We start from the raw sequence: 19,906 nt of genomic DNA, 5'->3' as shown, positions 1-19,906 counted from the left end.
TGGAGCAAGAAACAATTCATAATTCCATATATATTAGATTCAGTAAATAAACCCTTAGCACACAGGGTTGATAACAGATACATGGGGAACTCCTATCCAAAGCTTCCTCATAGCACATTAAACATTATAGATTCATAGATAACTAACAGGAACAACCGAGCATAGGAATTCTAATCACCGGCAAGAATCTAAACAATAGAAAATTTTGGCTACTAATGACGAATAATGACTAAACTAGGATACAAAGTCAAGTAGCATATTGATCCAAACCAGAAGTCTGATCTCAATAACCTAAGGCTTATTATGCAGCAGTTTTTCTGTTTGGTTCAAACACATATTTGACCAATGATTCCTTGATTGGCAGCAACTCAGGGAACTCCTTTTTCAACTTTGAAGCATCCATCTCATTGTTACTGCGAGCTGCAACAATTACCTTAGCCTGTTCTTCCAATGTGAAATTGGCCCATGTAAAGTCTGGGTTTATATATTTCTTGTACATCTCCAAAATCTCATTATGGCTCACAACACCGGGGTTTGTGAAGTTCCATATGCCCTTGAGATTACGTTTTGCCATCTCAATTGAAATTGGAAGAAGCTCATCCAAAATTGTCATGCTGTTGGGAATATTAACCACCTTATTGTAGCGACTAATCTTGGTAATGAAATTCCGGGGGTTGCTGAGGTCTGAAGATATTGGCATCCGGACTCTGAGGGTGCAAACATTCTCGTATTCTTTCAGCAACTCTTCAACCTGGTGAAAGAAAGAAACAAACAGTATCAATATTTGTAAAAGAATACCCACATGCAAACAGACTCTTAAGGAGTACCAACCATAGCCTTGGTCTTTGAATAGAAAGAACCAGCGAAATTGGGCGTGTCTTCCTCTTTGAATCCAATACCAGAACCTTCTGGGTGTGCAGCATCATATTCAAATATGCAACCAGTTGCAAAATTCATCATCAGTAAACCATGCTCTTTACAAACATCAGCCAAGTTTAGAGTTCCAGCAACATTTGTACGAATTGTTTCAGTTTTATGACTTTCACACCAATCAACGTTAGGTCTACCGGTGACACCAGCAGCATTGAATACATGTGTGGGCTTGACAGCGTGAATGTCTGCCAAAAGTTGTGACCGATCCTGCAGACGTCCCCTTCCATACTCATAAGGAATTCCCTGTTTCTCACATAGCTTTCCTAGCAGACCACCAATCCAACCAGTCCTACCATAAATCAAAAACTTATAAGGTGATTTATTAGGGGGGTTGCCGATCTTGGAAGCTGGAACTACCATCCGGGTCTGGTTGGGGTTTCCAGAGCACTCAGATGATCCCGAATCATCTTTTTCAGCTCCTCTCTCTACCCCACCAGGCATCATCAGCATTCTAGGATGGGGAAGCAATGCTCCAGAGACATCTCCCCACCAATCAGGATTACTGATATACCAGTCCATGGTTTTTTTCAGACCCTCTTCCCATGTGGTCCTCTCTGACCAACCCAAGTTCTTCAACTTCTGATCATCGAGAAAATACCTCTGGTCATTGAAGGGCCTGTTCTCCACAAACTGAATGCTTGCGTCAGGATCCTTGTCAAAAAGCTTGCATAGATCTTTGGCAACATCAATCACCCTCCTCTCTTTCTTAGTTCCAATGTTATAAACATGACCAACCTCTCCTCGGTGAAGAACGACCTCGAAAGCCTCAGCAACATCCTCACAGTACAAATAACTTCTAACATTTGAACCATCTCCGTGAATAGGAAGAGGCTTCCCCCTCATGGCTAGATTTATAAACTTTGGGATTAACTTCTCAGGAAATTGATTGGGACCATACACATTATTCCCTCTAGTGGTTATAACAGGCAATCCGTATGATCTCCCATATGCCATAACAAGCATTTCAGCCCCAGCTTTAGTGGCTGAATATGGGTTCGTAGGAAGGAGTTGTGAGGCTTCATGGTTTCCCACAACAGCATCCTCATCGGTCTCCCCGTAAACCTCATCCGTGCTGACATGGATAAACCTTCTGATCTGACCAGTAACTTTGCAAGCCTCTAATAGCACGTGTGTACCATAAATGTTGTTCTTGGTGAACTCAAAGCTATTACCAAAGGAGTTGTCAACATGGGTCTGAGCAGCAAAGTGCATTATAGTGTCAATGGACTCAGTGATGAGAAGATAGTTAACAAGATCAGCGCTGCCAATGTCTCCCTTAACAAACTTGAAATTAGGGGAGGATCGAGATGGATTAAGGTTTTTCAGGTTGGAACAATAATCAAGCTTGTCAAGCACAACGATTTTGTAGTCGGGGTAACTCCGAACAAGGCGGTTGGCAACATGAGATGCAATAAACCCTGCAGCCCCAGTAATGAGTATATTCTTAGGAGTGTACGTCGACATCTTGATGCAGGTTCTTCAGCTAACGAATTTCAAATCAATATTCTCAGTTTAATAGCAACTCAAATCCTGCAAGAAACAAATTAATTTCATCTATTAACAACTGTCAAACCTAAAGCTTAAAATAGGCGTAAAGGGAAAAAGGACATAAAAATGAATTCTTTAAATAGATTAATAACCAGGTAACAACAGAGAATGTTTGAGAACTAATTCGCAACTATACACCGACAAAAATATTAACCAAAACAAGCCCCAGAACATAAAAAAAGTTCGACAACCCGGATTCTGAAAAGGTGCTCAATGCCGTTTATGTGGGGGGGTTGTAGTAGGTAAAAGCAAGATAAAAAATGCGAGTGAATATACATGAATTAATAAATAATTTCCCTGGATCAGCAATAAAATATAACCACAATATTATAAAAACCAGTAAAAATTATGAATCAATCAATAAATTATGTCAGAAATCACAAACTAATGGAGATTTAGAAAAACCAGCACAAAATTGAAAACACAGATCATCAGATCCAACATAGTATTCTGCAAAACACAACATTCTCATTGCTCATCAGCATTTCAAATGGGTGGTCCACAATATGATGCATGCTTGCTTATCCATAATAGATCTGGGATCATAAGTTTGCAATGGCAATAAATTGGAATCAAAGCATATTTGCATTCAAAACCCAGATCTAGCCCAAAATCATGAATTGCAAGCAAGAATTAAAATATATGAACAAGAGTAATAACTGTATGTGCTTACAGATTTTCAAGAACCGAATAAAGGATCCAACCCCCGAACTACAAGAAAAGGGAGACGAGAGAAACGGAAGAGACTTTTTAGAGAGCGAAAGAGAAAAGCGTGTGAAGATGAGAGTCAAGTATCGTATCTGTATCTGTATCGTCTCCCTTTTGTGTATGTATTTATACACGCACTACCCCTACAAAATTTTCATGCAAATCTAATGTTCTTCTCTTCCATATTTATATTTATATTTATTACTGCACCAAAAATAAAATAAGGGAAACAGAGAGAGTGTTATAGCGGGAGGGTTGGAATTACATTGCTGCCCCTGGAACGGTGGTTGAATTACACCACGCGGATTTTGTGGGCCCTTTGTTTGGGCCTCATTAATAGGGAACGGTAGCTGTTAAAGCCGTTAATTATGTTGTTAGTGGAGATAATGAAAAATAATTATAATTAATGAGAATAAAAATGAAAAATAAATTTACTGGAATTTTGGGGACAGTGGAATGTGCGAATGGAATATGACGACACGTGATTGGATGATTAGCTAGTTAAAGTGGCAATTTCTGATTGGTTTTACATGTTAATGATTGATTATTTTAGTGCACATTAGATATTAACTTGTACTCTTGCTGGGAATTTTCATATTCCACAGTTGTACAATCATGATATAGCTGTTTCCATTTCTGTCATGATGTGTATCTTTAATTGAAGTGTGAAATGAATTAAACAAAAGTGGTAGACGGCTAGGAAATAAAATTATTCCAACTCAATGTTATAAGTAACAGCTAAACTAGGGGTAATAAATTTACACTCGCGAAATACACTTATTATTTACTCAGAATTATACATTTACCTAAGAATGTTATTTCATTGATTAATTAATCTAGTTTGATGTAAATCTGGACGTGGGTAAGTCTTTTTCCAATAGCAACAACCATCACCAGTTGCATCCAAAAGTGCGACTTACTAGTCAATCAAGCAAATTGAGAACCATAAAATTTTACCTTCATATTTCAGCCAACAATAAAAATATTAGGTGATTTCTTCTTATCTATTCAAGTGTTGGTGTACGAAACTAATCGATAATTTTATTATTGGAAAATAACAAGTATTCCGTAAAAATAATTGAGGCGAGGGCAAGTTAACTTTAACACCATGATAATAGAAAAATTCATCGTCAGTAAAAGTCAATGGCATTTATAAATGCACTGCACTTATTGTTGGCTCTGGCGTAATATAAAGCATTGCTTCCACTTATCACCTTTTTATTTGGCTTTATTTCTGGAGTTGTGTGTAAAAACTTTAAATAAAGTACCTCGTTAGCTTGTAAATCTGTAAAAACTTTAAGTAAAGTACCACGTTAGCTTGTAACTCAATCACACTGCAATGTGATACTATACTATTATTCCAATAATACATTTGACTCAATTAGTTTCTCTATCACACGGTTACAAGAAGTGTTTAAAGATAGTGCATTTTCCTTAACATATATACTTATATAGTACTTCTTCCTTCTCAAATTATCTGTCATATTTCTCTTTTATATGACTCTTAAAAAATATTAATTAGAAGGGTTTTTTTAAGTACTATTTTAACCTTATTTATGTCTTAAGATATAATCTATCTTCATTAAATATTTATTCTATTTATGTACCATCTCCATCTTATATAGTACAAGGGGAAGTGTCATGATGTATGTTATTTGTTGATGACATAGTTCTGATTGACGAGACATGAGGTGGAGTTAACGCTAGATTGGGAGTTTGGAGGCAGTCGCTGGAGTCTAAAGGTTTCAAGTTGAGTAGGTAAAAAATTGAGTGCTTGGAGTGCAAGTTCAGCAATGAGATGCATCAAGAAGAAGTGAAAGTGAAAATTGGTACTCAAGTCATCCCCAAAAGATAGTTTCAAGTATCTTGAGTCTATTATTCAAGGCAATAGGGAGATTGACGAGGATGTTACTCATCATATTGGAGCAGGATGGATGAGATGGGGGCTCGCCTCGGGGGGTTTTGTGTGATAAGAATATGTCACCTGGACTTAAGGGCAATTCCTATAAAGTGGTGGTTAGACCGACTACGTTGTATGGGGCTGAGCGCTGGCCCGTCAAGAAGTCTCATGTCTAGAAGATGAAAGTAGCTGAAATGAGGATATTGAGATGGATGTGTGGGCATACCAGGAAGGACATGATTAGGAATGATGTTATTAGGGACAAGGTAGGAGTGACATCTGTGGAGGACAAGTTGCGGGAATCGAGGTTGAGATGGCCCGTTCGGGCATGTGAAGAGGAGAGACATATGTGTTCCGGTCAGGAGGTGTGAGGGGTTGTCCATGGCGGGTCTGATGAAGGGAAAAGGTAGGCCTAAGAAGTATTGAGGAGAGATAATTAAGCATGACATGTCGTTGCTTCAGCTTACCAAGGATATAACCTACGATAGAAAGGTGAAGAGATCGAGGATTAGGGTTGTAGGTTGACTGATACTAGTGTGTTCCTCCTAGACTTACCAGTAGTACTAGGATTATTTTTGTATTATCTTATCAGGGTTCTTTATTATTACATGATGTGTGATTCGCGCTCATTACCATATTACATTGTTGTTATCATTGTTTGCTACTTGGCTGCTTTATCGTATCTCCATTGTTCCCTAAGCCGAGGGTCTATCGAAAACAACCTCTCTATCTTTATAAGGTACATGTAAGATATGCGTACACACTACCCTCTCCAGACCCCATTTATGAGATTACACTGGGTTTATTGTTGTTGTTGTTGTTGTTGTTGTTGTTGTTGTTGTTGTTGTATGTACCATCTCCATCTTCAAGAACAATTACTACCAAGGGTAAAATCAGAAAAAAATAATTGATTGTCTTAAACTTCTAATACAACAAATAATTTGAGACAATTATTTTTAAAAATTACAACAGATAATTTTAAACGGAAGGAATAAACACTACAAAAAAAATTGCTACGAACTTCGTCGCTAATATGTCATTAAATCGTCAGTAATTCATCTCTAAATAGAATTATCGACAAAATTTTCCGTTCAACTACGGAATTTGTCTGTGAATAATTTTTGTTTTTTAGTAGTGGGATAACAAGAACAAAGACAACAAACTTTATTTATTTTTGTCTATGAGACACGACTAAAGTAACAAAGTTGAGAAGCCCCACTCCTTGATGCATTTGGGTTCTAATATACATTTTCCCCTTTATTTTATTACTCCTTTGATTTTCTGGTTATGGTAAATTTCCATGATATTCTATTTAAAAATTAGAGAGAATAAACGGAATACACATCCAAGTACTATAATCACTCGTATTGTTGACGATCTTGTGATTATTTGGGCTACCCAACAGTTTGCTCTTAAGGTTCAAGGGGACCAAAATGACCATTTGTTGTGCAGTGGTAGTAGTTAAAATAGCACGGTCTAACCAGTTTTCGGACTGATCATTCAAAAATAGTCAGTATTTGCCAAGTTATTGAAAAATAGCCACTATTTTGCTGCAACAAAGAACGGTCAAGCATAATATACTGGAGTTCGGTACACCTGTGTATGAACTTCCAGCATATTATGCTGGACCGGTATATTATACTGGAGCTCCAGTATAATATACTGGAAATCCACTATATTATGCTGGAGTATTTTTTCGAATTTTGAACAGTGTTTTCGTTCAGATTTATCTTTACATAAAAAATAACTAAATTTCGATTATTTTTAAAACTGTAGCTATTTTTGAATGACTACTCGTACATCCGGCTATTTTTGAATTTATCCGGGTTTGAAATTTTGAGTCCACGAGTATAATGTGCTTCTGCTTTTGCAATTTCCGTACTGTCCCTCTTCTCTCCTCTTCCCCTCTATGATTCTTTTCGTTGGATTCGTCTCCTTTAGTATTTTTACTCATCATATATAGTTTCACACATATGAGCCGGTGTAACTGTTAGAGTTATCTATTACTAATTGATAATAGGTTTTAGTCTCGTTATTGTGTTGGTTTTCAACCTATTGCTTTGACCTTATAATAGATTTATATGAACGTAAAAAAAATAGACATATTAACATACATTATTATTAATATTAGTATTATTACTATTATTTATAATATATTTAACTTATTTTTTGCTTTTATTTTCGCTATTATTTTTATTTGATATGACGATGACCCTATGTTGTTAATAACGAGGATTCATGCATATAATTGATCCTATTTTGTTTGGGATTGAGGCATAATTGTTATTGTAAGTATATATTTCTATATATTTCGCTCCAAGAATCACTACAAGCTAAGAATTTTTATTTTGTAATCGTTGTAGTACTATTAGGTCAATTGACCATCTCCCAACTCCCAATACCAAATTAGTCAATGTTTGGACTAATACTTGACGCTACTATTAAAATTTAAAGAAAAAATAAAGACACAGAGATTTTTATCCAATTAATTTACCTGCCTCGTTAACTAGTAGTACTATTTGATGAAATATCTATTGTACCTTTCTTTGTCTCATTTGCAAACTCTTATTCATGCCACAAGGCTTACCTAACACAAAACCTGATACAGTATGTCATAGTGCTACCAAACACCCAGCAATATCGATTCTGCATCGTCCATCGTAACAACCATTAATCTCTTTTGTTATAGTTTTCCTTGTCTTTTTGAGAAGGGAATTGACGTCCCCCAAACCATTAGACTTCCAGAAAAGAGAAGTCTGGTCGCCATTAAAACCATTCTCAAAAACCGAGTTACATGTTCTTTAAAGTCGCTTGATATTTAGGGGTCATTTGGTTTATAAGTAAGTTGTGCACGAATTAGGAACGCATGAATTATTTATAAATAAATTAATATGTGATAACTGATAGTAAAGGGATTGATATGCGGAATAATGCAGGTATTATTATGCAACTAGTGAATTGGTCCGCGCTTCACGCAGTTATACAAATGATGTTTTAGAAATTTAATTTATTGACATAAAATAAATAAAAGTTTTATTTAAAAGCATATGACTATTAAATCTATAAGTTTACAATCACAAATATAATAATTTATTTTTGAAGATAGCTTGATCAACTCGGTGCGGTTGTAATTTCTTCAATCGCCTCTATTAAGATGTCGTTGATACACTGCTTAAATAAGTTTTAGCATTTGAAGTTTATTTAACGTAAATTACAAAGAAAGGTAAGCACACTTTTGGAATGTCAACCAAATTGCTAGTTTAATTTGGGGGTTGAGAAATTTTAACCAAGCATATAGATCTATGCAGTAAGGAAACATTGGTGAGAGAATTTGTTCCAAAACATTATATTGAGGAAAAAAAGGTAATGAAATCCCCAAGCCTTCCTTCACTATTTAAATATTATTCATTATTAATATTTATTAGTAATTGTATTTAGAGAGTTTGGGGCTTACCTATATTCTCCTGCCAAATTCTCTTCCTTATCATAAAATGATGTTCATAATAATAGTTCATTAATGTAATAATTATCTAATATTTATTAATTCATAATTGGATTTTGATACGTTTGAATATAAAAAATTATAACATAATTTTCCTGTATTTTGTTCCGTTTAAATGTTGTTCCTAACTAATATTTTGACAATTGTAATAGTAATAATTATATTTGATGAATTTACAGAGTACTGAGCTTTATTGATGAGGGAAAAAAATGAAAATGAGAAAAAAGATACGTATGTTTTCTAGTCTAAAGATGTGCCATACAATCGATCTCTTCAAATACCAAAATTAAATACAAGAAGATAGATAAAAATTAAATATTATATTTAGAGATTACTGCGCTTTAGTAAGGAGAAAAAATAACTAAAATTTTTTTTCAAAGCGATAATATATCTTTATATCCAGAAGGTGTCACACCATCTCTTCTTCATGACTCTTCCCCTTGATATAACATTGCTATAAAATTTTATGAGGAAAGAAAGGAAATAGACAAAAAAAAAAAGAGAGAGTGAAAAAGGTACTAAAATACAGAAACAATCAAGTGTTGGGTGCAGATTTCTTTAACTTCAAGAAAGTATTCAAATTAATAAATTCAAACAAATCTGTGCATTCATAATTAGATTTTCGATCTCAATGGCATTATACAACATAGACAAACAATATTTTACAACAAATTAATGAAGAATTGCCCCATTAGTAAGTTTTGAAGAAAACTCAATACGAGCATTTCAATCATGACTTATTGGCAAGTAAGTGTTGAACTGTTTGTTCGAATTTACTGACTTTGCATTGTAGTTCTCCACAATTTCCCTCTCAATATAGGATCCTACGAATCAGTCTTTAATATTTGATGTTCTTTTCCATTGCCGTAGATTTAATAATGACTAGTGATTCTCCTGCTTCATGGCCTAATATATCAACATTGAAACTTCTTCTAATTCTTAACAAATACACCACAAATTGATTAAGAACATAACCTTCACATAAAAATGTTCAATGGATATGAGAGACACTAATTTTACTACCTGAAAACCTAAGTTTCCCAAAATAAAAAGTGAAACAAAAAACGTATGTAGTATTCCATTCTTTTTCTATGTTTATTATTCGTTTATTAGATTTTTTCTTCTTTTTTTTTTTCGTTTTTTTCCCATTCAGTGTACTTGTCCCCCCACCCAACCACCAATTCTTTTTCTCATCACGCTGAATTTATTCTCTACTCCAAAGTAAATTCCACAAACTTACTCGTATTTCTCAATAATTCCTCATACAATTTAAATATTTACATTCTTTATAGATAATAAAAGAGTAGAAGAAAGAATTAGTATTTGGCACCATCCTCACACTCGCTGTTACGCAACTTCACATATATCTTCAAAGGTGATCATGAGTGCTTCTGATCTTCAATTCATTAAGTTCCTTGGAAAAATGAGATTCAGTCCACATGTAGTATTCTTTTTTTTCCTTGATATAAAAGTTTGTAAAATTCATTAATTATAATAATCAAAATTTTGCTCACTGTAAAAATCATTTAGGAATTGATATACATCTTCAAAAAGCTATACTAATTAAAAAATTTGTTACCTGAGGCTGTTAAGCTCCTTTTGCAAAGATCAATCTGGAACTATTATATCCGTGCAAAAATTTGTTCATTCAATTATCTTGATATCTTGTGTTCCCATGGCTAACATTTATACCCTTTTAATTGATATTGATTAACATTTACTGCTTTTCATTACTTTTTTCTATTATAATTATCCTTTACGTTTCAACTTTTCATTAATGTGACAAATCCAGATTCCTACAATTAGTGTAGTTTAAAGATCATAATAAAGTAGGTAACGTATAAAGCTAAATGCATTGTTGGGCTTATTTACTAAATTAAAAATAAAAGAAAAAGGCAAAAAATTGAGAAAAAAGATAAATAAGAATCCTAGTCTAAGAGATATGCCACATCACTTTTTTTTTTCCAGCCTTTATATATATATATACATATATATATATATATATATATATATATATATATATATATATGATTAATAGTTTAGAGAACTTTATACATGAATTAGTTATTTTAAAGAGACATTTTTATCTTTAAATAGTTTAACTCTAGTATTGCTAATACACATATTTTTATTCCTTATTCTACCCGCATAAAATAATAATAGACTTACACAATTTCATACGAATATTTATTACCGTCAACTAAATATAGTATTTCCCTGTGCAGGAATTTAGAGATTAATTATTCATATTCCAACCAAACGACTCATTAGAGCAGTCCTAATGTGTTATAGCACTTATATGAGATTTTGTTTGTTTGCTAGAAAAGATATTACTATTATTTTATATATATATCAAGGCATCCTATTATAAGTCGGGACGAAATCACCGTGTTCTACTTAAAGAATAGAAACTTTATGAAAGGGTAAAGGCAAAAAGGTAAGAAACTTTATTATAGGGTAAATGCAAAAAGGCAAGAGTGTTTGGCTAAGTTTATAAGATGGTCAAACTAGCTTATAAATATTTTTTGGCTTATTTACGTGTTTGGTAAAGTTAAAAATGCTTATAAGTCACGTGCTTATAAGTCAAAAATAAGCCAAAAGCCATAAGTTGGTCACCTCCAACTTATGAATTTTTAGCTTATAAGCACTTTAAATTTGATCAAGATTTTTACTATTTTATCCTTAAAATATTCTTTTTTAGAAAAAAAAAACTCTTACATCGATAATCACTGTCTCAAGTATTGTTTCAACCTAACCCCTCCCCCCCTTGAATTCTTTTTTAATATTTAAGACAAGAAAATTCTCTATTCCTTTGAGTATTTGTATCTATGTGTATGTGTATTAATCTTTGAACTGTATGTAATAAAAGATGACATATCAAATTTTTTGGTATATTGCTTTCTAAGTGTTGGGGTGATGAAGACAGTTTTTGTTTATCTTCAAATATTTTGTCCTATTTATGTTTATTTTTTACTGAGAAATTTTTGTCAATTTATTAATTATTATAACTTATAATTATATGCTTATCATAATATTATCTTATCTAAACACAATTGTATTTAAAATAAAATGACAAATAGAATATTTTGTATTTGAATCGATCTGGAATCTAAAATTTTGAAGAAATTACGCCCTTATAAATGTAAACAATTATAAGGTTATTTAAGTTATTTTAACAGAAAAAGAGCTTATCAGTACTTTTTTTAATTAAATACTGACAGCTTATTATCAATTTCAACACTTATATCCAAATATATAACTGCTTATTTATTAAATCAATTTTAACATTTAAAAGTACTTTTCAACACCTAATACTTATCAGCTACTTCAAATCAGGTAATCCAAATTAACGGGCTCCAAATAGGGAAAAGAGAATAAAAACGGTACACATGTGGAGGCACATGAAAGAAAGCAGCAAAGAGTATCACCAAAACTTCTCTTTTCCAGCGAGAAGCCAGGTATGGTTTAACGTGTTTCATTCTTGTGTTCCAAACAACTATGATTACGTTTTAGCTAATCTTTACTCACATAATCTATTTAAAAATAGGATCAAGCTGTTCCCTAGATGTTGCTGTTTCTTTTTTGTTTATTTTTGTCTCCCTATTTTGATCGTATGCTTTTGTAAACAGGTCCTTTCGGGAGATTGTCATGTACTTGTTGTGGATGCTTCAAATTGAGACTGACCAAAATGTCACAATAGTACCATTTAGTTTCGGTACGATGAATACACATAAAAGCGAAATCACTATTTAAAGTTTATAGGTTTTAAAATTTGTTATTATGATCCAAAATTTGGATCTAGGTTTATACAATCAAATTTTATAATAAAGTAGGTTTAATTTAAGTCAATATTAATATCCAAAAGATAGACCATATATTTTTGTAGTAAGATCCCACGTGTGCTATTGAGTAGCAATAAATGACAACAATAATGATATAGTAAATGATTCAAAAATATGGAAGATAGCAATACATAACGATAAATGACATTTAAGCAGATAAATGGGTGGAGGTCACCCGAAAAAGATGAGATTCCTTAATAATTCTTCTGACAATGATAGATAATGATAAGCTTTTGAATATTCGGATCTTCCTTGGATCGTAGGAGAAGGGTAGATAAAGATGCGAGAAAAAGTTGAGCTTTGTAGGTATATGATAAAGGAAGAATCTTCAGAGAATGTCAATATATTATTTTTTACCATGAATGTTTCCCCCTTCTATAATTACATATTTCTCTATTTATAAGATTATATGGGCCACAAAATCCTAAGTAGTACAACTTGGAGGAATATTTACTGGAATATTCTCTGGGAAACCATAGTTACATAACTAGCCATTACCGCTTTAATAAAGGGAGTGCTCGTCCTCGTCTGAGCCACCTTGACCTCGTCGAAGACACGTTGTTTTCTCATGATATCAACCTTTTGAAGCCAAATCATTATAACCTGTTGATGACACGCGACAGCCTTTAAAGGCTTTATTAATGTCGACTTGGTCCACATATAATTATGGTAATTTTAGCCCATACAGTTAGTTCCTTCGCTTGTTGAGCGGATAACATTGGTCGCGGTCGTCGTAAAAAACGGCGGACATGGCATTTCGCGAACCGCATATCTCAAATATTAAATTTCTTGAGTGATTTAATGGAACCATCTTGTCAAGGAAAAGATGTGATGTCAGGACATCATTCGTCATGATGATGCATGTTCCCGACACGTCGCATCGATTCATGCACGACTCCTGATTGGCTCTGCCGTTTCGATTCTGATGTCTATCGACGCCCCCTTTTTCTCTAACCGTGGTGTCAGAAATCGGGTATACGACATTGGGAAGAACAACTCTATTCCCTTTCGAGAATTGGGTTTCGGAATTTGAAGAGTCGCCACCTAATGATTATAGTGCATTAGGACACTTTTTTTAGAAGAGTTAGAGTTGGAAAACCAGAGTTCGGGTAAGGGCTAGAAATTATCTCGAGAGGAAGGTGTTAAGAACCCCTCAAGATCCACTAGTGTGGTTCCTGGCCATGTTACAATTGTGACTTTACAAGTAAACAATCAAGGCTCAAATAAGGATTCACATATAACATTGCAATCAGGTTGAAAACTTTCGAAGGTAAGTAGAGAGTGCGGAATTTTTTTAAAAAAAGATTTGAATAATTTTACAAGAAAAGATGAAAGCAAATAAAGGGAGGGGGTCCTAAGTTTATGATTAGTATGGATCACTTCAATGCAATACCCAGTAATCACTCCTCAGAAGAGGGGTCACACGTGATATGAGCGCATCAGTCATCATATCCATATCTACCCTTCCCACCCTGTTAAGGTATTAAAGCGCGAAATGGTATCGTTACTTATTGCATGCTATTACCCGTCCCAATCCTATCAGTCCCGGAGGCATATGGGACTACTAATCCTAAAGGGGAAGGAGTTGGGGCTTTTGCGAAGTTTTCAAAAGGATAAAAATCTAGGCGACAAGCAATAACAGATAGCAGTTAAAAGGGAAACAAATAGCAGTTAAGGCTCAAGTCGGTCTCCTCATTCAAAGCAGCAGATTATTTAGCATGACTTACAAATACTGGTTTGGTCTGTATTAAACTTAACGTAGGAAGGGTGGCTAATTTATCACATATTTTCAAATAAGAAGTCCGAATTAGGCCTGCCTGCTGGTTGTAATTATCAAAACTGATGCAATTATAAAATTTTATCCTAAGGCTTGCCTAGGCGTTAAACAGAACCTATAGGCATGATATCTATTAGTTTCAGAAATAAAGAGGTAAACTGATTGCAGAAAAAGAATTGTCAATTACAGGGACATAAGATATGCAGGCGTTAAACATTATTGCTACTGATTTTAGGCCTATAAGCGAGTTGACGATTCAGGTTTAGTTAACAACTCCTATAGAAATGCTTTCTAGGTGTTACTGATTTGAGCACTGTTATTGCTTATGCAGGAATCCTATAGGCAGGTTGTCAACATGCAATTGATTAGGTATTTAAATCCTATAATAGGTTTGCCTAATGACAGATGCAGAATGCAAAAAGTCCTATAGGCATGGTATCTATATGAAGATGCAGAATTTTAGAATTGGCTTACAGGCATGGCATCTATTATGAAATTGCAGAAAACCCTATAGACATAGTATCTATATGAGTGCAGAATTTCAGAAGTATAGTAATTCCCTATGAACATGGTATCTACCCCTCGCATGCATAGTCCCCTACCCTTTTCCACTAGACGACCCCAAATGTTTATTACAAGATTATTACAGACCAGAATGAATAAGAAAAAATATATCAGAAATTAAAGATTCCACCCAAGGAGAGCCTAATTCAGACCCCAGGTCTGAAATGTGAAATAAACCAACTTCCAAAGATCAGATTCCAAAGCCTTCTCTTATCTAGGGTGTTTCAGAGATCCAAGGAGTTTCAGGAACTCCAGGCAGTGCTTACACCCCAAATATATTGCAGATTTAGATTATAGTGCAGTGTGGAAATGCCAGCTCTCAGATGTCCAAGTTCAGAGGGAACTCAAGGTCCCAAAGCAAGGCTCAAAAGAGAGGGGCAGAACTTAAGATTCTAGGAATAGGTGTAAGTGCACAAGGGGGAAGGGAATCAAAGAGAGACAGGGCAAGCTAGTGGTCATGCCCAGCAATTGGGATGTTGGCACACCCCTGACCAGCCTGCTAGTCAAGCATTGAGAGTTAGGATCCATTGTGGATCAAGCCAAGGCCTGGACAGTAATTAGGATACTGTCAGGCCAAGAACTTAACTCAGCACATAGAAGGGGATAGGGGTAGAGGATTCATAACAGAAATAGAAGTAAGGAAGAAAAATATTTAACACAAATTACTGAACATAGGCAGTAGAGTAAACAACAGTCTGAAGCACATAAGGGTGAGACAGAAAATTAAATAAAGGACATACCAGTTTCAGGGAAACAAGAAAAGAAAAGCAGTAGTCTTGTAAAGGCAACAAATAGTCAGAAGATCTTAGAAGAGAGCTGTGAGATTATGTGTGTAAAGTGCCGAATTGAGAGTGTGTGTGTAAAAGTATGCAATTCGAAGTGTGTTGTAAAAGTATTGAATTGTAAGTTAAGGCTCCTCAAAGTGCAGAAGGGTCGTGCCCCTTTTATAGTATAGAAAACAAGTCAGAAAAGGTAAGGAAATAACATTGAAATCAATCTCCCTTTAGTTAAGGGATTCTTATTTCAATGGGTAAAAGCCAATTAAGGAAAGCAGTTTAAAACCTTTTCAAAGTAGCACAAAAGGGGTAAATACAGAGAAGTTATTAAAGGAAAGAATTCAATAGTACACGGCTTGGAAAAAATAAGGAAAGGGAATCAATCAAACAGCCAGGGAAATCAAAATTACAATTCAATTCGAATGAACCAAGTCAGGAAAAGGTAAAAGAGGTTCAATTAAAGAAAAATCAGTAACAATCAATCAAACCCCATTAGAGGATTTCAGAATCAATCAAAAACCTTTGAAGGCAGAGTACTTATGTATAAAGCACACAAATATGTGAATACCAGAGGGGCTTGTCAAATTATTTAGAAGAGAGTTTAACAAAGAACGGTTCAAAATCATAAGCAAGAAGAGGTATAAGTCTAGTTCGCAGACTCACAATGAGTCTGAGAGTCCAGGGTCCCGAAGTGGAACCTAACTCGCACACAAAAGATCAAAATGCCAAGAAATCCCCGAACCTTAGGGTTTCGAGTTGAGTCAGACAATAGAGATGAGAAGGCAAACCATTCAATAGAGGCTCAGGAGTTTTTTCCAAAGACTTATGAGAAACAAACAGACATGATACACAGTCAAAAGCATGGAGAACACGTTTTGAGAAAACTCTGAACTTAAACAAGTTCAGAAGAAAAAAGTGATACAAACTTAAGAAGCAGTAGATGAAACACATTTAGCAAGAACACGAAAAGAGTCCAGTAAAGCAAACAAAAATCGAAGAACTTAACAGTAAACACATATAGTAGAAGAGTAATGAAAACATAACAAAGATAATCATGTGAGCATAGGAGTAACATATATAAAAGAAAAGTAAAAGGACAATACAGGTGTGGTAGAAAAGAAAACATACGAACATAGTATAGCCACATACATACAAAGAAAAGAAAAGGAAGAGTCAGAAAAACATTTTAAGCTTTTCAGAAACCCTAGATCGGAAAGAAGTAATTTTTGAAAGAAAAATTGGGGAAAGCGTTTTAAAACTCCAGTAAAGCACATATATAGCATAGATTTAAAAGAACAATCAGAGAAAACCTTGAATAGCTAGGGTTTCAGAGGAACCCTGGAATGAGAAAGGCTTGGTAAGAGGTCTGATCTAAGTCGGATGAGGTCAGAAACAGGCTCAGAAGACCAAAAGCCACCGGAGCAAAGTCGGAGATGGCCGAAATCTTCGAATCGGTGAAGGTCTGAGTGAAGACCTTCGAGGTCTGGCCTCGAACCTTCGAGCATCAGGCATGCAAGAGCCAGAGGAGGTGAATATAGGCTGTCCATGGCCTGAGAAGCCATGGATTCCGGTGGAACAAGGCAGGAGGAGGCTAGGGTTTGAGAACCCTCGAGAGAGTTTGAGATAGTAGAGGGCTGCAGAGGCGGTGGTTGGTGAGAATGAGGTAGGGTAAAGGGGTCGTTTGAATTAAAAAAGGAAGGGGATGAGGGGAGCCGTTGATCTAAAAGATCAACGGCTGAGATTAAAAGAAAACCGGGCGGGTCGGATAAATGGGTAAATGGGTTGGGTTAAATCGAAATTGGGCCGGTCCAATTGGGTTTCAGAATTGGGTCAATTAGGGGGGATCAATTTGACTATGATTGAAATAAAAATGAGCCAGATTTTAAATAGCCAGTTTTTCCCTTTTTATTCTTTATAAAAATGGTAAAATGATCTTGAAAGAAAATTAAAAGTACTGAGCCAACAAACAATATATAAATATTAATTTAAAAATATTGGAACCAATTTCACAATTATAAAATGCTATTAATCTTAAAGTAGGCTACAATTGCAATTATATGCGATTTAGCTTTTAACATACCAAATAAATTTGTAAAAATATGCAAAAATTATCTTAACTATATTTTGGTATAAATATGGGAATGAAATAAATTATTCACCAAAATTGATGATTTTGGGAATAATTATGGGTTTTGCACTGCTAAAATAGACAATAAATTGATTTTAAAAATCTTTAAAAATTAGGGAAAAATACCAAAACTCTTGGGAATGCTTATATATGCATACACATGCTATTTTGAAAGTGTTTTGAGTATAAACAATACATAGGGAAAAATTGGGTATCAACAGCTGCCCCTCTTTACCCGAGGAGGATAAAAGAGTTGTCGGGTAAAGATAAGATGGCCAATTTTAACCGAAAGAAACGATTTACAAAGAATTCTGACCGAGATCTGGCCCTTGAGCTGCCTACATATCTTTGGTCTTATAGGAATCAGGCCATATGTAGTTCAGGATCCATCGACGGAATATGCCGATGGAGATTTGAAACGGACGGACGCGATGTTTTAGATTGAGAGAGGTTTTCTGAAAAACCGATAGACTGCAGGAACCGGAGCGGGATCGCTCCTGCTAAGACGGCCGTTGCCAGCCGGTGCACCTACAAGTAAGCAATACGAGCGCATATTATGCGTAAATTTAAACGTGATGCAAATTCCCATTGGACCGTGAATGCTGTCCTCGGACGGTTAGGATGACGTCCTCGAACCATGACGTCCTGGGCCATGAGGCGTATGGTAAAGGATTCGCAGGCTATGAAATGATGTTCTCGGGCTATGAGAATGGTGCCTCTGAACCATGATGCCTTTGAATAATGATATGCAAAAGATAAAATGGGGTCCTCAGGCCATGGCATGGCGTTCTCGGGCTATGAAAATGGTGCCTCCGAACAATGATGCCCTTGGACAATTTGGCGATCTTTCAGCCCATGAAATGCAGCAGGTGGTGATCTTTTAGCCGATGCAAGACGTAAATAAAAGGTGGTGATATTTCAGCCGTGCAAGAAAAATAAAGTGGCGATATTTCAGCCATGCAAGAAAATAAAGTGGCGATATTTCAGCCATGCAAGAAAATAAAGTGACGATATTTCTGCCATGCAAGAAAATAAAGTGGCGATATTTCAGCCATGCAGTATGGAGACAGAGCTTAGTCTCGGAAGGCAGAAAGGCAGCCTTATGCAGATGATGATGGAGGTAGAGCTTAATCTCGAAAGGCAGAAAAGTAGCCTTATGCAATGCAAAAAAATGCAGATGGAGACAATGCTTAGTCTCGAAAGGCAGAAAGGTAGCCTTATGCAGAATGCAGCTGGAGACAGAGCTTAGTCTCGAAAGGTAGAAAGGTAGCCTTGTGCAATACAGGAAATGCAAATGGAGGTAGAGCTTAACCTCGGAAGGCAGAAAGGTAGCCTTATGCAAAATGCAGATGGAGACAGAGCTTAGTCTCGAAAGGCATAAAGGTAGCCTTATGCAGAATGCAGATGGAGACAGAGCTTAACCTCGAAAGGTAGAAATGTAGCCTTATGCAGAATGCAAATGGAGACAGAGCTTAGTCTCGTAAGGCAGAAAGGTAGCCTTATGCAATGCAGAGAAATGCAGATGGAGGTAGAGCTTAACCTCGGAAGACAGAAAGGTGGCCTTATGCAATGCATGAAATGCAGATGGAGGTAGAGCTTAACCTTGGAAGACAGAAAGGTAGCCTTATGCAAAATGTAGATGGAGACAGAGCTTAGTCTCGAAAGGCAGAAAGGTAGCCTTATGCAGAATGCAGATGGAGACAGAGCTTAGTCTCGAAAGGCAGAAAGGTAGCCTTGTGCAATGCAGGAAATGCAGATGGAGGTAGAGCTTAACCTCGGAAGGCAGAAAGGTAGCCTTATGTAATGCAGAGAAATGCAGATGGAGGTAGAGCTTAACCTCGGAAGGCAGAAAGGTAGCCTTGTGCAATGCAGGAGATGCAGATGGAGGTAGAGCTTAACATCGGAAGGTAGAAAGGTAGCCTTATGCAAAATGCAGATGGAGACAGAGCTTAGTCTCGAAAGGCAGAAGAGTAGCCTTATACAGTGCAAGAATGTAAAAGGATGATTAGTAGTAAAATCTCTTAGCTGATAGCCGATTACGACAATATGACTGCTGAGGAGATTGTGTAGGGATAGCAATTGCGGGCAAGTGATGGTTCTGAGAAGTTGCATTCTTGGGTAAGTATGCATACAAAAATATACCCGACGATATTGCAAGTCGAGTGCCTACATCCAAAGAAAATCGTGAGTTCTGTGAGGGGAAAGGTTAGTTCGTCTTCCCCGGGCTC

The 19,906-nt window shown here is 35.6% G+C and overlaps 1 protein-coding gene across 1 annotated transcript; it reads right to left on the bottom strand.

Annotated features, from left to right (window-relative positions):
* Positions 1-3,349, bottom strand: LOC104226119 (trifunctional UDP-glucose 4,6-dehydratase/UDP-4-keto-6-deoxy-D-glucose 3,5-epimerase/UDP-4-keto-L-rhamnose-reductase RHM1-like). Its single transcript, XM_009778010.2, has 3 exons — positions 3,155-3,349; positions 832-2,463; positions 1-751 (listed from the first exon to the last, which is right to left on the bottom strand). Exons 2-3 carry the CDS (start codon positions 2,395-2,397, stop codon positions 302-304), a joined length of 2,016 nt encoding a protein of 671 aa, XP_009776312.1. The 5' UTR covers positions 2,398-2,463; positions 3,155-3,349; the 3' UTR covers positions 1-301.
* Positions 3,350-19,906: the final 16,557 nt, after the last annotated feature.

This window comes from Nicotiana sylvestris, chromosome 7 (genome assembly GCF_000393655.2).
Source record: "Nicotiana sylvestris chromosome 7, ASM39365v2, whole genome shotgun sequence".
Taxonomy (NCBI): Eukaryota; Viridiplantae; Streptophyta; class Magnoliopsida; order Solanales; family Solanaceae; genus Nicotiana; species Nicotiana sylvestris.
The sequence above is the reverse complement of the archived record's forward strand: the minus strand, read 5'-3'. Positions and strand labels throughout refer to the sequence as shown.

Excerpts from the sequence above, each read along its gene's own strand:
- LOC104226119 (XM_009778010.2), bottom strand. The coding sequence starts at position 2,397 with ATGTCGACGTACACTCCTAAGAATATACTCATTACTGGGGCTGCAGGG. Across the intron at positions 752-831 it reads ATTCAAAGACCAAGGCTATG|GTTGAAGAGTTGCTGAAAGA; the intron begins GTTGGTACTCCT and ends TTCTTTCACCAG.